The sequence below is a fragment of the Coenobita brevimanus genome, chromosome 111, assembly GCF_032717465.1.
Source record: "Coenobita brevimanus isolate Jiangsu-jjx chromosome 111, ASM3271746v2, whole genome shotgun sequence".
NCBI lineage: Eukaryota > Metazoa > Arthropoda > Malacostraca > Decapoda > Coenobitidae > Coenobita > Coenobita brevimanus.
This window is the reverse complement of record NC_137064.1, coordinates 4,574,206-4,594,654: the sequence shown is the minus strand read 5'-3', so window position 1 is coordinate 4,594,654 and position 20,449 is coordinate 4,574,206. Positions and strand designations below refer to the sequence as shown.

The 20,449-nt window shown below is 41.8% G+C and overlaps 1 protein-coding gene across 3 annotated transcripts in view; it reads right to left on the bottom strand.

The window, feature by feature from the left end:
• Positions 1–1,235: 1,235 nt before the first annotated feature.
• LOC145417897 (centrosomal protein of 76 kDa-like) overlaps positions 1,236–20,449 on the bottom strand; it is a 76,159-nt gene continuing 56,945 nt past the window's right edge. For all 3 annotated transcript variants that reach the window (XM_080286516.1, XM_080286515.1, XM_080286517.1), the window contains 5 exons: positions 16,423–16,600; positions 13,780–13,877; positions 6,095–6,304; positions 5,210–5,433; positions 1,236–1,437 (listed from right to left, as the gene is read on the bottom strand). In XM_080286516.1, coding sequence (XP_080142642.1) covers positions 1,299–1,437; positions 5,210–5,433; positions 6,095–6,304; positions 13,780–13,877; positions 16,423–16,600 — 849 coding nt within the window. In that variant the 3' untranslated portion in view covers positions 1,236–1,298. The remainder of the gene's footprint in view (positions 1,438–5,209; positions 5,434–6,094; positions 6,305–13,779; positions 13,878–16,422; positions 16,601–20,449) is intronic.

Here is a 20,449-nt window from a genome sequence, read left to right as displayed (position 1 = left end):
GGAATGAAGTCACAGAATGTACAGTGAGGTTGGATAGTGAGGATATGGAGAATGTGAGTGCATTCAAGTACTTGGGTAGTGTGATGAATGAGGATGGAACTCTGGGGGACGAAGTGCATGAAAGGGTACTGCAGGGAAGGAAGGTTGTTGGTTCACTGAAAGCAGTGATGAGAAAAGGGAGGTGAGTATGGAAGTTAAGAAGTCACTGCATGATAGTATTGTGATCCCTACTCTGACGTATGGAAGCAAGGCGTGGACCTTGCAAGAGGGGAGCAAGTGAAGAGTGAGAGCAATGGAAATGAGTTACTTGAGAGGAGCATGTGAAGTGACATGGAGGGACAGGTTGATGAATGAAGAAGTGAAGGAACGTTGTGGGGTGGATGTGGATGTGGTTGAGAAGGTTAGGAGAAATACACTGAGGTGGTTTGGGAATGTGGAGAGAATGGAGAATGAAAGACTGACTAAGAGGGTGTATGTAGGTGAGGTGGAGGAAGGGAGAGGGAGGGGTAGACCGAGGATGAGGTGGAGGGATGGAGTTGAGAGGTATATGAGGGAGGGGGGAGTGAGCTGGGGGGAGGGTAGTCAAATGGTGGGTGACAGAGCGACTTGGAGACATTTTGTCTGCGGCCACCCTTTGCGGGATTAGGGCGTCGGGCTACAGATAGATAGATAGATAGAAAAACCAAGCAGTAAGAGATGCCTTCTATAGCACGATGGGAAGAGTGGTGGCTAAAGAACTGTACAAAGCCCTCAAGAGCAACCACTTGTGGGTTACCGATTCAATATTCAGCTTAATGCTGCATCATCCTTGAACATGCTTGGGGTTTCATATACTCGGGACTTGTCTTGGAAATATCATGTTACATCTCTTGTAAAATCTGCTGCTACGAGATTAGGTGTCCTAAGCCGACTCCGTTCCTTCTTTACCCCTGCACAATTGTTGTGGATGGACAACAGGCCCACCAAGAGAAAATAACTTGGTGGTAGGATGAGGGTGTAGAAGCTGCAGTTAAGGAGAAAAGGCTTTTTATGGAAGAAGGGTAGTAACAGAGAGGAATACTTGGCTGCAAAGCATAGAGCTAGAAAAGAGGTTTACAGGGCGAAGGCTGAGTCACAGAGACTTTTGCTTGATATGCTAAATTTTTTTTCCAATGCAAGGATGAAGCAAGTTAATATGAGTTCTGTTGTACAGTCTTGCATACCCATACCACATGCTGTGACTTTGCACAACAACTGAAAAAAATGTATATTGCTTTGCCACATCACACAACAAACAGCCACACTATGAGCCTGATGGATCAGGAAGGTGGCAGGTAGGAGCAAGCTACCATGGTCCAAGTCGCAGCTACATCCTGGGGATAGCATACAGTGACGACACGCACAGCCAACTTCACATTTTGGCCTCGACATCCCACCACATCATTCCCAACACTCGAGCTGGTGGCAGAAGAAGTTTTATAAAAATGTGGATTACATACAGTGAGGATAGAGGAAGTGAAAAAAGGAGAGAGGGGGTATCAAAAAGGAGGAGAGAGGGAGTATCCAAGAGGAAGAAGAAACAACTTGTGAAACAGGAACAAGAACAGGAAAGAGGTACAGTATATAGTTGTACTGGGATCTTGAAACAAAATCCCAGTTCAGTTGGCCCACCAGACATAATTACATGAAATCTAATTCACTCAGGTTCCAGCACCTTCCACTTACAGTAGTACGCTCCCTAAGTTCACATCTCTTGACAGATGACAGCTTAAATTCACTTCAGGCACATCATTTGAGTTCTTGTTGTTACTGAAACCCCAGTCTGTCTGACTGAGCAGACCCATCAGCCACAGACAAGCAACCACTTATGTGGGGCCATCCCACGCAGTGAACAAATGTTCCCTCGCAGCTGACAGTGCTTTGTCACAGCGAGGTGTGGAGAAAATTGTGGAGGTTTGATTCCTGGATTGACACTGCATTTGCATTTCTCCACCCAGTTAACAGGGGCACCATAGCAGGCTCCTCTTTATCCCCGTATTAAGGTCATGTGGCTGCGTTTTTCCACCCCGTTAACAGGGACATCCTAGCAGGCTCCACTTTACCTCATAATATGAATATGTGATTGCTTTTCTCCACCCAGTTCACAGGGGCACCATATTGGGCTCCACTTAACCCTGTAAACTGGTTATGTGGTTACCACCAAGTGTTATAAATGGTTACCTGGGTGTTACCAGAAACCATCTGGCTCATCACTCAGTGAACCACCACTTCAGTTGGGAAGAAGAGTAATAAAAAAGACAAGAAGGTAAATGAGAGGGGCGGATACAGCAACAGAAAGGGGAAGGAAGAAGCAGGCAGCACTACATCAAGAGAGTGGATGAAGGCTGCCACCACCTACCACGATAATTTGAGTTGTATGGAGTGCAAAGAGGCTTTTTTTTTTTTTTTTTTTTTTTTTTTTTTTAAATCCAGAATGCTGAGGATATGTGTGGTGTTGCAAAGGCACTGATAAACAAAGAGAAATGGAGGCTGAAAGAGCAGCAGAAGAGGAAGAACTGGTTAGGGTACTTGCTAGAAATAAAGATAAAAGAGAGAAGGAATATATTGACAGCAAGAGTAATGAAGAAGGAAGTCATCAGAATGATGGAAATAAAATTAATGATACAAGTAATACTGACTGATCTTTTGTTACTCAAAAGATACACTTCTTTTGTCAACATGTAAATCACAAACTGACAGTATGGCTGCTATTAATTTTCAGTACTGTACAGTAGCTGAAAGTAGAAGCATCCACTACACCTTGGAATCTTACACCACTTTACTGTCAGAAGAATCATAAGTCAAAAAAAGAAGAGCCAGAAGAATTAAAAGTTTTCAGAAAAAGAATACATTCATCTTGTTTCATAACACCTAGGAGCTAGGTTCAGCAGTTCATAGTACTGCCTTAGTGATTCAGCAGTACATCCCAAATAAGTACCAGAATCCATCTGGCTTTTTGTGGCATATTTTGAATGATAGCATGAATGTTGGTTCTATTTTTTTCTGTCCGGTGGCATCTCTAAGGGGGTCCCAAGCCAGGTTGGCTCTGTTACACATGCAAAAGCACTCATTATGGAAGGTTGTGCTATATCTGCTTGGCATAGTGCTGTCATGACAAATGAAACATCTGCTCAGGATAGTACTGCTATGATATCTGCTAGTGATACTGAAAATAAAGAAATGCATGATAAAACAGTTATCAAAACAAAATACTATAAGAAGTAAAATATTTTTGTACATACTTCAGTATGATATTTATGATTTTATTATTATATGCAAAATTAATTTGTAGTAATGATGCAGCACTGTTACACTTAGTGTAAATTTGCCTGTCACTCTTAACACATTGCAAAAGGAAGGTAAGGAACTGTATTCTCTTATTCTGTGATGTATATGACTATTTTGTGTGGAGATATGTGAAAGAACTGAATTTCTCTACACAGAGCTATGTCGTTCATATCCACTGGACAGTCAGTCCTATGGCTATTAAAAAGAAAAAAAAAAAAAGGGGAGGGGGGTCCAACCATTGTTATGTGCTCCTCCATACAAAATTCATCCAACCAACTCAATTCCCTCCTGTTTCCCTGCTTTCTCAATATCCATACCTCACATACTCAAAACTCATTGCCATAATCCACCCTCCTCTTGGCCTACCATGCCTCCTCCCACCTTCGTACTCAATTGCATAATCCTATCCACTGTCCTATTTCTACCCATTCTCTCCATATGACCATACCAACTGAGCAAACACTCTTCAACTCTGCTGCCAACAGCATTTCTTACTCTACATCTTTCATCATCCATCCATCATCCAATCCCTTTCTGCCCCACAAGGAGCATAGATGACCAGTGCTAGACAACTCAGTCTTGACACTGAAGGCAAGGGTGACCAGCTTCATCTTCCCCGACTACCTTTACATGAGCAAAAAACCTCACCTATCTCTTGGATGTAAACCCCTGCAGGGCCTACCTACTTCGAACATCTTAACCTACTAGATCACCATGTGTCAATTGCTTGCATGATTACCACCTAGTCCAGTAAATGGTTGCCTGGGTTACAGTAAACCATCTGACTTGCTACTCAGTGCAATCACCTGAAGACTGCTCTACATCAAGTGTGTGGATGGTGGGTGCCCCAACCTACCACAGATAGCTTTCACAAGTTGCACTTTTTTTCTTTTCTTTTTTTTTTTCTTTTTTTTTTTTTAATATTCACTTTCCACATTCCACACACATTTCTCAATAATCCCTTCTCTTACTGCCCTAATTCTTGACTTCTCATTTTCATGCTACACCAAAGTCTCACACCCACATGTTAATGTGGGCAGTAAAACTCCTTCATGTAATCGTCTGGCAACTGCCACACCCAGACCTGTTTCACATCAAGGATCCCATAACACTAACCCCTTCCCCCTCCCCCCTAAAAAAGCACAAGAATGCAATACCAATGCCCACCATTTAGTCTAAGGGCCAATCATTTGACTTCGCCCTGTGAGTGTGACTTTCAAATGATTGCTATTAAAAGCAACTTACTTTAATCTTGCCTGACCCTTAACATTTCCACTAAGTTTGGTTCAAATCAGATAAAAACTATTTGAGTTGACAATGTCCTGTGACCTTGACTTTTGGCTAATTATCAAAATTGAATCCCTTCATCCTTACCTTACCCTAAACCCTTCCACAATGCTTGGTGCAAATCATATAAAGACTCTTTAAGTTCACCTTGCCATTTGACCCTGGCCTTTGATCTGTTCTACTAAAAAACAGTAAGTTAATTCCCTGGCTGATCCTCAACCCTTCCACAGACTGATAATCCAAACTGTATCAAAACTGTTGAAGAATACACAGTCACACAGGTTGAACTTTAAAATTAACCCATGACCTTAACATCTGACCACAAGTTCTCAACAATCAGACTCCTCTGTTCTTGCATCATCCTTAAAACATCCACTATGTTCAGTCTAAATCTGATAAAACTGTTTAAATTAATCTTGCAAGGTCAAACTTTGACCCAGCTCTGTGTGAACTTAGCCCTTGATCTACCCACAAGCGGTGGATCAACCCACTTATCTGTCCTTCTACACCCCCGTCCCAACACACACACATATATACAGTACTAAATGAAACAAAACACCAGCTTTTGCTTCGTGAGTGCAATCGTAAAAAGGTACAGTTAGATGGTGAGATGTACCTGAGAATGGCAGAGAGCAGGCGGGAGGGGGAGGTGTGTGTGACTTGCAGTGGGATGGCCTTGAAGGTGTGGCCTTCTGGTATAGTGTGCATCAGTGCTGCTGAGAAGAGTTCTTGTCGTTGTTCACCTCTCCAACCCTTAATCACATCAGCCTCAAATGACCAAAGCGCTGGGGTTAGAACTTGGGCCAGATGGAAATCAAAGTGTGTGCTCATGCCACAGTCCTGAAGGAAGACAAGGAGTGAGTAGTGATGAGACTGGGTGTGGGCACTTTCAGCAGTCTTGCATGTGATGTCAAGGAAATTTTACCAACTTCAATTTACTCAGTACAGTACAGTATTCCATTTTAACTTCATCCCCAACTGGGTTGGCAGACTAATCTAAATTACTGATATAATACTGGGACCAAACTACATTCAGTAACAGGGAAGTAAATTATCAAACACAGTTGTAGCCCACTGCTGACTTTATAATTGTATGCAATCCCAGGTTCAAATTCCTCCTCTGATGCTTTGTGAGATAATGCTTTTGCTGTGGCCCCAGACCGATTTGGACATGAAGGTGATGACTTCAATTGCCTTTCACTGTTGTTCCCCCATGGTACTCCAGAATGAACCATTACACCATTTACAAGACCACTGTCGACTCTTCCATTTGTGTAACCCATTACCAGCACTTTATAACTCCTCGGAAACTGTCCTATCACTCCATCCAGCTAAACTGCAGGTATCTGGCCAATTCAGCAAGGTGATCCCACAGATCTTATTTTGTCTTAAGCTGCAGGTTTGGCTGAGTTGTGGTGTAAGAGGATGCTTTCCAGTAAGTTTAGAACATGAGATATATTTTGTGCAAATGACAACACAGCAGCACGTATTTCCCACTCACACCACGATGCTCTGAGATGAGATCCTTGATGGCAGCTTCCAAACATGTGCTGCGCTGGTTGCCATCAAGTGCTGGTGGCTTCAGAGATGGCAAAAGCCTCTCATGGCCAGTAACTCCCTCTGTCAAGCTGGAGATGGTAGTGGGGGACAACTCACGCCATGCACCAGGGTCGTCCAGGGAAAAACAGCAATATTCAATTTTGTCTGAGGCCTGAAGGAAGACTGGTATGAGAGAGAGAGAGTGAAGGCTTGGACTGAGAGTATGAACTGCAACAGTGCTTGGAAGAATAGCTAAGAAGGACTTATACAGACCTGAGAGAAAACAGAAGTGTGTATTTATCTGTGTATGCACCTGATATACTGTAAAAATATATTAATTAAATAACTAAATTACAGTATCAGGATTTCAAAACAAGCATTATTGCATAATCTGTACAGCAATGTACAGCTGTAAATACCTTCCATCACAGAACTGAAGACAATGGGTGCTACGGTGATGCAATTGACTAAGCAAATAATGGTATGCAACATACCAATCCTAAGACAAGGTTGTACAATTCTATATTTATTTTCAAATCAATACAGAATGAATGCACTTCTCTTATTCAGCATCTGTATTCCTTGAAGTAAACTTAAACTTAGCAGTATACTGAAAATCAGGTGGAATCATAAGATTCCACTTGATCCTGGTACTGTTTTCACTTTTTTTTCATGTCTTGCAAACCTCAAACTTTTCTTTTGCAGTTAACGCAAATGTTAATAACATCATTTTCTGTTTCTTACAATCAGTCATCAGCACCACTGGTCTTTTAAGAGCTGCAATTTTCCAGTTACAGTGGCACAAAAACATCTGGGCTGAGTTGCTGTCATGCCAGTGCATGTGATATGGGATAGGAAGTCATGACGTAAGCAGAAAACAGGCCTAAATGTACCAGGTTATCACACACAGTCTACTTTCATACTTTTCATGTACAGTATATATCAAATATCCTCTCTCTCTTTGTAATTATGGTAGGACTGTTGCATGCCATATTTACCAATCTTTTTGAATTCACAGTGGCATACCATTATGACTTCTTTTTTTTTTCTATCACCATTACAGCAATCACACACTTCACAACTTGAACAGAGTTAATATGTATTGCATTAGAGTAGAAAAATATGAAAATAAAAGAATTTTCATAACAATAACCTGCCACGGAGATTCATTTATCCTGCAGATGGTTAAGATTCTTGACCAATACAATCCCTCGGTCAAAACACACAAACTAGAACAAACAGGAAGACACCCATTTGCCCAGCATAGCACCCAAGGCTTAAGCTTGAAGGTGGTTAAATGCAGTCATTTTATTTGTTTGTTTATTTTCTTTATCATAACTGTTGCCTGTCATTCTCTGTAATGTTCCCTCTGATTCTGCTGCTTGTTTGATGTTACCGGATATTTGAGAGCTGTTAACGTGAGTGCTACCATAGTGATGGACAAGTACCATATGCACATACTTAAGTGTGTACAAAAAAGCTATGTGCGATGTCTCAAGCAAAGAGGGAAGTATAGTAACTTGCATTAGGAACATTACCAGTAATTCTATGATGAGGTATATGCTTCTCTATGTAAAGACACTTCTAGTATAATTCATCTTTATACCATATGTTCTCTCATAAAGACTTTATATTTTCAGATATAAAATCATGCAGGTTTACTTTAACTCATCTGCAGTCTTCATTTAATCCAAAATCATTTTGTTACATATACCCTGCACTTCACACTATACCACACCATCTTCACCCCTTCAGTATGAGCAGTCTCTACTAATGGTGGTAGCGGTCACAGTAATATTTCTGGTGGTAACAGCCACAATCATATTTCTGGTAGTAGCTGGAATAAACTAAAAAAAGAAAGATTTCAATAAAGTTAAGGGCCTAATGAATTTTAACTCTTTCACCACAAAAGATCTCTGCTAAGGTGAATAAAATTACCTAGTGGTAGTGAAAATAATATAAAATGACAGAGGATATGTCTGACAGCCACACTCACCTCTGCAATATTGTAAGGAAAAGGAAATAATTATTTACAGGGGAGACAGAGGGGCAAACCCTGGGTTCCCACTCTCTATAAATCCTGGTCTGGGTGAAGGTCTAGTACTGTATTTTGCAAACCTGTGTGCCTGCATTTAAAGCTATAGCACTGTACTCCCTGAGAGCAGTCACCCCCCCCCCCAAGGGTGGCCAACGGGAGTTATGGCTGGGGTGAACATATACCTGTATGCAAAATTTCATGTTCCTAACTGTGGTACAGTGGTAGAGTGTGCGTCTCGCATGCTGGTGGACACAGATTCGCCTCCTGCCTGAGTTGTAAAAACTTTGGGAAGCGTTCATCGAGCCACTGACCGCTTTGGCAGACATAAGGGGTGCTGTGGTTAAATCAGTGTCGCATACTAGTATGCTTGCACCCAGTTGGCTTAAGGTGGGCCAATTACACTTGGTTCACAGACTACACACACATCCAAAGCCACTACAACACTACAATCACACTCACATGCACTTCTCACTCTACATACAGTCTCTACCAGACAGCCTAAGCCACTGGGTAGAGATACATTGGCTGTATCGTCCCTGCTTCGGTAGGGATAGGCCGGTCCTGCAGTGGACCTAACTGCTACTGGTGATGATGATGATGATGAAAGTAAAAACCACAACTGTGCATAAAGGTTTTGGGCAAGGATTCTTGAGGGTCACCTCTACCATTGTGCAAAATTTCTTGTTTAGTAAAAAAAAAAATATGGCACTGTCCCCTCTGCAGCCTGTCTCCCCTCCCACCTGTGGGAAGCAGTCATGGGGGGTCCCACTCTGCCTAAAATGTGGCTAGGGTAAAAGCCTACCAATATCAAAATCTGTGTTCCTGGGTTAAAATATTTTGCCATGCATAATGACTTTGCTGGGACCCCAAGGGACTTCCTCCTTTCCCATCAGAGGAGACCCTAAATGGTTCTATCCTTCCTAAAACATGGCCAGGGTGAACATCTATTATTATGCAAAATTTCATGTTCTTCAGTTAAAAACTTTGGTCATTCATAACAACTTTGCTTGAGAAACTCCTCCCATGGGGGGACAGCCCTCAGGGGTCCCACTATGCTAATAACCTGGTGTAAGTGAAGCTCTACCATGCAAAAATATGTGTTCCTAGATTAAAAAAGATAAAGGGCCATGCCTCACGGCTTTGGGTGGGACACCCAGGTCCCACTGTCCCCTTGGGTGGCAGCTCTCAAGGGATCCCACCCAGCCTGAAACCTGACCCAGGAGAAGTTTAAATGCTGAATTTCATTTTCCTAACACTCCTCCCATAAAGCCTGAACCTAAATCTTCAAGAAAATACAGTAACTAATTGAGTGAGTGAGGGTCAAGCACTATATTAGGCCACACCTGTGGGTGTGGGAAAAATGCATCACCTTCCTGAAAGGATTAATTGTGCTCACATTGCCTACTACAGCTATATCCCAACATCCGATATCCCTAGATTCCTTACCCCAGCTTAACAATGGAGGTAGAAATACCACCATACTCCATCTAACGATGGCCAAATCCTGGTTTAACAAAGGATTTTTTGTTTATTTTTTTTTTTACCAATTTTTATATTTTAGACAAATTTTGTTTAGGTTGATTTATAAACTGTTTTTGGACTCAGATTAGTCATAGGTGGGGTGAACACTGACACTCTGGGGTACAGTTTACTAAGTCTGATTTTTCCAGATTTATATTTGATGATTTTCAATTTTATTTTTGGGTTGAGATGAGTTATAAACTGCTTTTTGGCTTAGTTTTGGTTGTTTTAAAGCTATTTGGGGGGTTAAGGTTAGCTAGAAACTTGTTTTTGGATTCATTAGAGTCGGTTTAGGACTTGGTTGGGGGGAAACCCGAGGCTCAAAAATGCATCCCTACACTTTACATGTTAAATCTACCCCAAGATATGATACCCCGCCTAGCGATGGGTTTTTACTTAACCCCTAAACCGCAGGGTTGTTTTGGCTCGACTTGCGTGTCCCGCTAGGATATTCGCGCTCTGACAGACTTTGTAAAAATATTTGCCAAAAATCAGTTATTAGTCCTAGATTATTATAATTACATATGCATATGGCACATACCTTTAGCTTTCTCCTGGGATGTTTGTTGAGCCTTCGTCGAGTACCGTTGGACTTGTGGAGACTTCTGAAGTTGGGTAACGAAGTCTCTACTTTACACTTCCCGACACCCCGTAATATGATTACCACAGCCTGATATTATCACTAGAAACACTATTCTGTGATTTTCAAATAGTTTGGAATCCATACTCAAAAAAAAAAAAAAAAAAAAAAAAAAAAAAAACTGTGAAAGCAATGGAAATTACGAGCGCGTATGACCTTCCCACATGCTCGTTCGCCACTGGTATTCTGTCATTTATTATTCATAAAAACACACACTTTATATTTCCATTACTATATAACACGTATATATATCTGCAGTCTTTATCCATAAGTTTCCTTCAGTAATAGTAGTTTATTGTCACAGTAGGCATTCAATTTCTCTTTCAGTAAAATATGTAGCATTCACTTTCTCGTCCTGTATACTAGCATTGAGAGCGAATCTGTCACTTTCACTTCCACTTTCATAACTCATAGTATTCATACATGCTAGAGTGAAACTTTCACTTTCATTACTCCTAGTATATATGCTCGTATTCTTATAATACTACTCATTTACATTTCTATTTACATTCTCTATTTTATTTACATTATTTACATTTCTATTTTATTTACACTGTGTTATGCACTGTCACTTGCAGTAACTTATAAAACTATTTTCCACTGTTCACTTATATTTACATTCATTGCTTTCACTTGCTGTTTACACATTATTTACACATTATTTACATTTCCACTTGCACTGTTTTAGTCACCAGAAAGATTGTAGTCACTGTCCATCATTTTCATTGATAAATTAGCCAGTTCACATTCCACAGCAGTCACTTAGCCCTTTACCCCTTTCCACACGAGGTTTAGTAGGGGTAGAAGTCACAGGGCCCCTTGCATGGGGCTAAAAAGCAGCGGAATTGGACAAGCGCGAAGCCGATGTGGTTTCACCTTGAAAGACGACAGTAAACTGAATGCTGTGGTGGCCTAGGGGGAATGCAACGCTGCCAATGTCAGCGTGGTGATAGCTGCTAATATATACGCTATGAAATGATTGGCAGGAAATCTAGACAATACATAATAAATTAGGCAGTTCCAGGTGAAAGTAAATATCACTTAGGCTTCTCCCTTCCTTTCTTATATATATTTTTATTACGAGAATAGATTATACGGCATATTTCAAGGGGAAATAAACAGGGAAAATTAGCGAACGAGTGCACATGAGGTGTTGTCAGGTGATAATTAGCCAATTCCAGGTGTATGGCACTATCACATACCTTACTTCTTTTTTGTATATATTATTTGGTATAAGAATAGGGCATTGGGCTTATTTCAATGGATGAAATCAGTGGAAAATTCCAGGTAAGATTTACTTAGTGCAGCGTGGCCGGGCAGGTGAGAGGAGATGGTAATGGAGGGGAGGTAGGGAAGGGAGTCAAGAATGGGGAGAATGGCTAAACTGTCAACAATGGATGGGAGTACAGATGAGATTAGGAGTGCTGACTAGTGTTGGACATTGGCAGTACTGATAGATGATACAAGCCACCACTTGAAAGCCTGGGCAAATTCAAAATAACACGGAATTACAAAAGTGACGCCCTGCGGTATGATCCCTTGCTCCCAAGCGTCACGAAAGTAACACCCCGCGGTTAAGGGGTTAACCAACTGCATCATTAAACTGGGGTATACCTGTACTGTACTTCCATCCACGTCACTGCCTGACATGCATTTTGCCATTCTACTATTCTCAATGTATTCTGCATAACCATATCCTTACAATGTATAAAGCTTGACAGATTCTCTCAAAATAAAGTGGGCCTCCACCTCTTAGCTACATTAATAACAAACTCTTCAGCCACTCTTACTTTACAAATTTCTGTGATCTGGAGGTAACACCTTGTTCTTGGCAAATGATAACACTAGTCACTTTAACCAAAGTAAAAAATATGTTTGGTTAACCCTCTAATGGTATGGAATATTCTATTAATAATATTCACGCCACTGTCAGACAACTTTACTCAGTTGAGTGCACCAGTTGAGTCTGAGTGCTGTCATCAATAACCCTCATATGGCTGGGACCACTCTAATATTCTATTCCAATTAATGAGAGAGAATTATATTCTGTTATGTCATGGAAGCCTGAGTGCTCACTCTATCTCATGATCATGACAATTTTAATCCTCTCATGATCATGACAATCTTACTGATATATTCCAACTCATGCCAGAGAAAGTTATAAGACCCTGAATGTTAATAATGTCTATCTATCTATCTATCTATCTATTGCCAGACACCTTAAGCCCGTAAGGGGTGGCCACAAACAAACTGCCTCCATGTTGTCCTGTCCCCCACCATTTCACTGACCTGCTCCCAACTCACAGCCCCCTCACACTCCCCTCTATCATATACCTCTTTACTCCATCCCTCCATCTCATCCTCAAACTCTCCCTGCCTCTCCTCCCCTGCACCTCACTCTCATACACTCTCCTCATCAGTCTCTCGCTCTCCATCCTCTCCACACAGCCAAACCACCTCAATGTGTCTCTCCTAACGCTTCCTATTACATCCACATCCACAGCACAACACTCCTTCACTTCCTCATTTGTCAGTCTGTCTCTCCATGCAACTCCAAATGCTCCTCTCAAATAACTCATTTCCGCTGCTCTCACTCTTGACTTGTGTCCCTCCAGCAAGGTCCAAGCTTTACTTCCATATGTTAGAGTTGGTATCACACTACTGTCATGCAATAACTTTTTCATTTCTATGCTCACTTCCCTGTTCCTTATCACTGCTTTTAAAGAACTAGCAACCTTTCTTCCTTGCTGCACACTTTCAAGCACTTCACCCTCTAAACTTCCACCCTTATTCACACTACCCAAGTACTTAAAGGCACTCACATTTTCCACTTCCTCCCCATCCAACCTCACTGTACATTCAGTGGCTTCATTTCTCTCAAAGACCATAACTTTACACTTCCCTACATTCACCTTTAGCTTCCGTTTCTTACACACTATCCCAAACTCATTCACCAAGCCTTGCAACTCCCCTTCGTCTTCACTTAACAACACAGCATCATCTGCAAACAACAGTTCAGGGAGTTTCCATATACTGCCCTCTCTCATTAGGGATGCTCCAACATCCAATGCCCTTCCTTGTACCTCTTTTATAACCTCATTCATATACAGACTGAACAACCATGGAGACATGACACATCCCTGTTTCGATCCAACCTTCAAAAAGAAAAATACACTTAGTTCACTGTCCACATGCACTGCAGCCTTAGCATCCTCATACATACTCTTCACGGCATTCAACAACTTCCCATTTACTCCACATATTCTTAATACTTTCCACAATCCTTGTTAATAATGTAATATTGCAATTAATCTGTTCATAGTCAGGATAACTCCATTAATCTAGTCTAACTAATGCCTGATAATTTCATTCTATTAAGAGTGCCATAGGGGACTACGAGTGTTAATATGACAGGCAAAACTTGGGCAATGAAAGAGAGAAGCTTTACCTGACAGTTGGCATAGAAGTGCTTGTTGTTGAAAAGGCTGCTCACACGGACATACCCATGGCTGGACCTTTTACCTAACTTGTGCAAGTAGCGACCACCTGAAAAACAGGGTAAAGACTGGACCATGAGTAATAACAGATCTCTTTAATATGAAAACACAAAGCACTTCCCCGGCAGCAACTGGCTGGTGGCCTCTCTTGTGCTAGGTGAACAGACCAGTAAATAATCATTATCAATTAATCAATTAATTCATCATCACTATCATAATGCTATTGATGTCTTACTCCCTCCAGAGAATACTGCAACACAAGATGGCCATGACAGAATTGCCACCAAGCTGTTCTGTCCTTGGATACCACTTTCAGTTACTCTTCTCCCTCTTCTCTCACCCATGATCTCTGCTTCCATACTACATATGAGGTGCTATCCACAATTTTCCGGACTAATGCTATATAAAACTGAAAACTCATGGCTCCTATTGACCACCAACACCCTCGAGCTAGTTCCCATGTACATTGATACACCAATCCCAGTGCTTCCTCCATTGCTGGAATATTCCCTGGAAGTCTTTTTCAATGATAGTGTTCAGCACCGCCTGCCATTCCTTTTGGATGTCCTAAATGTTATCAAAATCACGCCCATTCAGCTTGATCTTATTTTTTGGGAACAGAAAGAAGTCACAGGGGGCCATATCTGACAAGTAAGGAGGGTGGGGGATGATAGCCACGTTGTTCTTGGCCAAAAACTGCTGGTGTCGAGCAAACTGTGAGCCGGGGCATCATCGTCTTGAAGCAGCCAGTTGTCGTCTCGCCAAAGGTCGGAGTGCTGCCTCTTCACATCTTCACGCAGTTGCCACAAAACATCACAGTAGAAGTTGGAACTGACAGTCTGGCCAGCAGGGACAAATTCTTTGTGCACAATCTTCTTGATGTAAAAGAAAATAATCAATATGCTCCTGACACTGCTTTTCACCTGTCTGGCTGATGCTCAACTGACCCTGAACCGCGTATGCCACTGAAACACCTGTGTCCGCCCAAGAGACTGCTCACCAAACTATCTATCTATCTATCTATTGCCAGACGCCTCAATCCCGTTTGGGGTGGCCACAAACAAATCGCCTCCAAGTCGCCCTGTCCCCCGCCATTTCACTGCCCTGCTCCCAACTCACACCCCCCTCTCTCATATACCTCTCCACCCCATCCCTTCATCTCATCCTCGGTCTCCCCCTCCCTCTTCCACCCTCCACCTTACTCATATACACTCTCTTCGTCAGTCTTTCACCCTCCATCCTCTCCACATGGCCAAACCACCTCAGTGTGTTCCTCACAACGCTTCCTATCACATCCACATCCACACCACAACGCTCCTTTATATCCTCATTCGTCAGCATGTCTCTCCACGTGACTCCACAGGCTCCTCTTAAATAACTCATTTCCACTGCTCTCACTCTTGACTTGTGTCCTTCCAACAATGTCCAAGCTTCACTTCCGTATGTTAGAGTTGGTATCACAATACTGTCATGTAGTAACTTTTTTACTTCCATGCTCACTTCCCTGTTTCTTATCACTGCTTTCAAGGAACCAGCAACCTTTCTTCCCTGCTGTACCCTTTCAAGCACTTCACCCTCCAAACCTCCATCCTTACTCATCACACTACCCAAATACTTAAATGTACTCACATTTTCCAATTCCTCACCATCCAACCTCGCTGTACATTCACTGACTTCACCTCTCTCAAAGACCATCACTTTACTCTTCCCTACATTCACCTTTAGGTTCCGTTTCTTACACACTCTCCCAAACTCATCCACCAAGCCTTGCAGCTCCCCTTCGTCTTCACTCAACAACACAGTATCATCTGCAAACAACAGTACAGGGAGTTTCCAAACACTATCCTCTCTCACCAGGGCCACTCCAACATCCACTACCCTACCTTGTACCAAACACTTGTTAAATAATTGCTATGGTCTCTGTTTCATTTATCCTAAGATTTGAACAAAATATGATGCAAATTCGCTATTCCTTTTTGATATCCATCTCGAAAACTGCCAGACAACGTGTGCACGACAGCAAACAAACGAATGTCACTAATCCCTGCTTCCACCTAGCTCTGCACTGCATGGCATACTGACTCACAATGCATGTTAGTACTGCCACCTAGAGATACATCACGCTATTACAACCCCTTTAGGCATCGCGATTCCAGTCTGGAAAATTTTGGACAGCACCTCGTATTTCAGTACTGTACCTTCCTTTTTCAACAATACTGTTAAAATTATTCTTTGGCACCCTACTCAGGTACATTCTTTAGATATGGCCATAACATATCATCATATTTTTCGACTGCACAAACATTCCTTACTAAATAACATCTAAGATGTATGCTGGCTACATTCTACTTGAAAAAAATAAAAAATAAAAAATACTGCTGGCTCTTTGTTGAGGGTTTATATAGCACAAAGAATTCTCATTTCTTACTCCTAAACTTATCAGCCTAGTAATTACAGCAATCATGAGCAACTTGAGATGAAAATAAGTGTCAATTCACCATCAGTTTAATAATAAAATAAGTAAGAAGTTAAAAAAAAAAAAGTACATAAAATGAGGAGAAATTGCACAATATACAGTATGAACAAATTCTGACCTGTTGCAACATCCCAGAATGTAATGGCAGAGTACGGTCCCTTAGTGAGGACCCACATGTGGAAAACTTCAGATGTCACATCCCCTTGCGTGATCCCTCGGCTGCCAGTCACCACCCAAGCATCCAGGCCAAACCCCAGCAGTGCTCCACACAGAAGACAACATTTGTTCTCAAGGCACTGTCACACAATATCAATATATAGTGAGCTGCTTTTACATAACACACCGCATGTACAACACCACTCTCATGACTGGCGGAATGTCACCCACTGACGTCTCTTTTAATATACTGTATCATCCAATTCACCACACCAACACAGCTATTCACTAATCCTCCTATGGCTGAGACAAGTAGAATTCTATTCCAGCTAGTGTCAGATGATTATTCCACCATGTGAATCACAGAAGCCCGAATTTTAATACTGATACCCCCTTGACTGCGTCAACTGTGGCGGGAGCAGTACCCCTGTTGTGGCAACCCACACAAAATGTTACCCATTTTCAGTGCAATAATTTTCATATTAATACACATGAAAAAAAAAAATGCACAAGAAAGCAAAACCCTACTTCGTACCTATGAGCATATCAGTGAATGTTTAGATGCTCCTATGATGCCGCAGACAGAGGTGGAAGCAACGTCATTTTTTTTTTTTTTTGTGTGTGTCGCTGTAGCTGTCCGTCACCCACCAAACCACCACCCATCCCTCTGCTCACCACACTTCATTTCCCGACCACACTCCACTGTGCATATCACTTTTTTTGCATTTTCTTGAATGGTTCACTTAGCAGTTCAAAATCATTATTTTACAAACATCCATTCATCCATACATCCATCATCCAATCCTATGTTGGCCCAAGAGAAGCGTAGGAGTCCAGGGCTAGGCAAGTGTGCCCTAACATTTAAGATGTGAGTGACCACCCTCACTCATCCCTGAGTGGCATTATGTGAGCAATAAACCCCAACCATCCCTTGGATATAAACCTGCAACATCCGAATGGTGTGCCTTAATTACTCACTAAACCACCAGGTGCCATAATTTGGTTATATGGTTACTACCCAGCATAGTAAATGATTTCCTGGTGTACAGGAAACCATTTGGCTTGTCACTCAGTGTAGAGTTGCCCACTGGTAGAAGGAAAAGGAAAGAATGAAGGAAAAAAGACAGAAGAGGGAGTGTAAAGTCACCCGATGGCAGAAGGAAGAGGAAAGAATGAAGGAAAGAAAGACAGAAGAGGAAGGAAGGAAGAAAGGAAAGGGCAGACACCCAAAGCAGCACTGCACTGAGTGAGTGGGTGATGAGTGCCCCCACAAAAATGTGATACTAAACCATGAAAAACTACTTAGTACTCAGTAATAGCAAATAATGCAGAACTCAACAAAAGATATTTACATACAACAGCTTACAAGAGACACTTTCATTTTCCTTATGTTTTAGTCACACTTGCTTTCTATCACTTATTTACATTTGTTCAGTTGCTTTTCTAGAGGGGTAGAAGTTGTTGAGTGTGTGAAAGTCACAGTGGTGTAACATAGGTGGGTTGGCGTCACTTGGAGCGTGGTGTGCTGGCTTGTTTTTTCAGAGGTTTTACAGTATATTCAACATTAGAACCACAAGAATCACTGTCACTAGTAGGTGCATACTTCCTTTTCTGTGAAATACGACCTCTAGCACCTGTTCTCTTCTTTTCACCATGTGAAGCTGAGGGCTGGGGCGGACACAATGGACACCTATACTATGCCATGACATCCTGAAGCAAACTAGGCTCATGTGGTTGCATGATGCAGTGTGGAAGATGCTAAAAGGATGAACTGGCATCCCCAAGCATGGGCCGATGAACACACAAAGTACTCGCATCAAAATAGGTGGCGCAAATTTTGAAACTGATTTGTGGATTTTAAAAGGAACATTACTGCCTGTCTATTGGACCTTTTAAAAGGAACGTTGCAGCCAAGGGGTTAACCCTCTCATGGTCAGGGCAGCTCCATTATTCTATGCCAGCTAATGCCACATGACTTTATTCAGCAGAAGGTGAGTCACATAACCTTGAGTGTTAACTATCCAGTTACATATCTTGACTTTTGTTCATGGTGGCCCTATGAAAAAGATCTACATGGATTAACCTGCAGCCATAAACTTTTATTATCTACCATATGTCTTAGTTGCTAAGACATTTTATCTTGATGCATACAACATGACATAGGCTCCACTTTCAAGTAGGTACTTGTACTGTACTTCAATAAATGTGACAACAAAACAGCCATCCTATAGTGTACTAATATATGCAACAGTACAGGAAGTTAATTTTTGTGTACTAGCAACATAATTACAATCTGACAAAGAAAAATCAGTGATGTGACGTTAACCTATACTGGCACAGTATAATGATCATCATTCAGCCCTACTTCCCACTAACAGCTACATGGAGTGGATGGAAGGGATCCAGAATCAAGAAAGCACAAAAGTAGAATTATCACCAGAGTGCCCAATGAAAGTACCATACAGTACATCTACTCAAGACTTCAAAAATCTCCGGTCCATCTCACATTTTTTTTTTTTTTTCTTTCTTTTTCAGCTCCATAAGCAGTAATGCCTGTAGCACAAAGACCAATACATTATTCTGAGATCTGGTACAGCTTCTTCATAGGACCAACTCATGTATATTTAGAAATGGGGTGAAAAATTTTAAGATTTCAGTTAAGTATCATTTTTATCAAAGTGGAAAAAAGTACTGAACTGACAAAAGATTTATAAATGTCACTGTGCTCTTACAAAAAAATAATTTCAGTGTTTCAACAGAGTCCCAACCAAGTGGGCAGATTCACATGGCCATGTGGAATGTGAGAGATGTGAATGAGAAGAGCAAGAGGGTGGAAGTGGTGAATGTGTTCAAGAGAGATATGCCGTGATGGCATTGTGTGAAACAAAGATGAAAGGGTGTGAAGTGAAGGGGTGGAAGGGTGTGAAATGTGTAAGACTGGGCATGAGTGGGCAAGGAAAATGCAAGTAAGGAGTTGCTTTGTAGTAGTAGTTGTTCCCTAGGCAGTCTGGCCGAAGAGCCCCGAGTCCCTAAGGAAGGCAACGGCCAAGACCGGGCTTTTCCACAGAGCTCTCAAGGAGTGTATGTTGTGTTGTCGGCGTAGGTGATTGTGTGCAATGCAGTCTTCCATAATGCACTTAATAGTATGGGGTGCTGTGTTACATTTTGGACAGGCATCAGTAACGGAATCATCCAGCCTCTTCTGGCAACTTAAGAGGGTTGGATGATGCCCATATCTCAGCCTGGCCAGGTGGACCCTATCCTCATGAGGGAGATAGGATTCAGAAGGGTGGATATCAGGAGGCCATACATGTAGCTGTGTGTTGTCTTTAAGTGACTGCATGGAGCGGTGAGTGATTTGAGTATGGATATGCTCCTGGAAGCTGGTCTGAGGTGGGCGAGGGGGAAAAGATGACAGTATTTTGTTTGATATCGTATGCTGGGTGTTGTTTTGATGTTCCTTGGTGTGTGTGGATGTGTTGCCACGTAATACATGGATGTTGTGGGTTTGTGGAACATCAAGGGTAATGTTAGAATATGCATATCTTACATGGTATGGTACAAGAGAATAACACAGCATATTGGTGAGAAACAGAAGATGGAAACGAGTATCGGAGGAGGTGAGACAAGCATGGGAGGATTAAGTGGCCTGGAAACAGTGTTATCATGGCCATCACCCATCTGGGTGTTCCCAGGAGGAAGCAGGGCATCGGAGATGACAATGATGATGATGACGACGACGATGCTTCATATCCATTCTCTTTATGTAACCATACCATCTATGCACACTATTTCTGGTGCCTGTGTACAGTGGCACTATTTTAAAAGGGTAGCTCTGCTGCCTGGTTATACTGATGTTCCTCAACTCCCTCTCTTTCCCTTAGAATGATGATTGTGAATTGTTAAAGAAAGGCAACTCCAGCCTGCAGTCCAGTGAGTTCATGTCCAGATAAGCCTGGGGTGACAGCAATAACTTTTTTTTTTTTTTT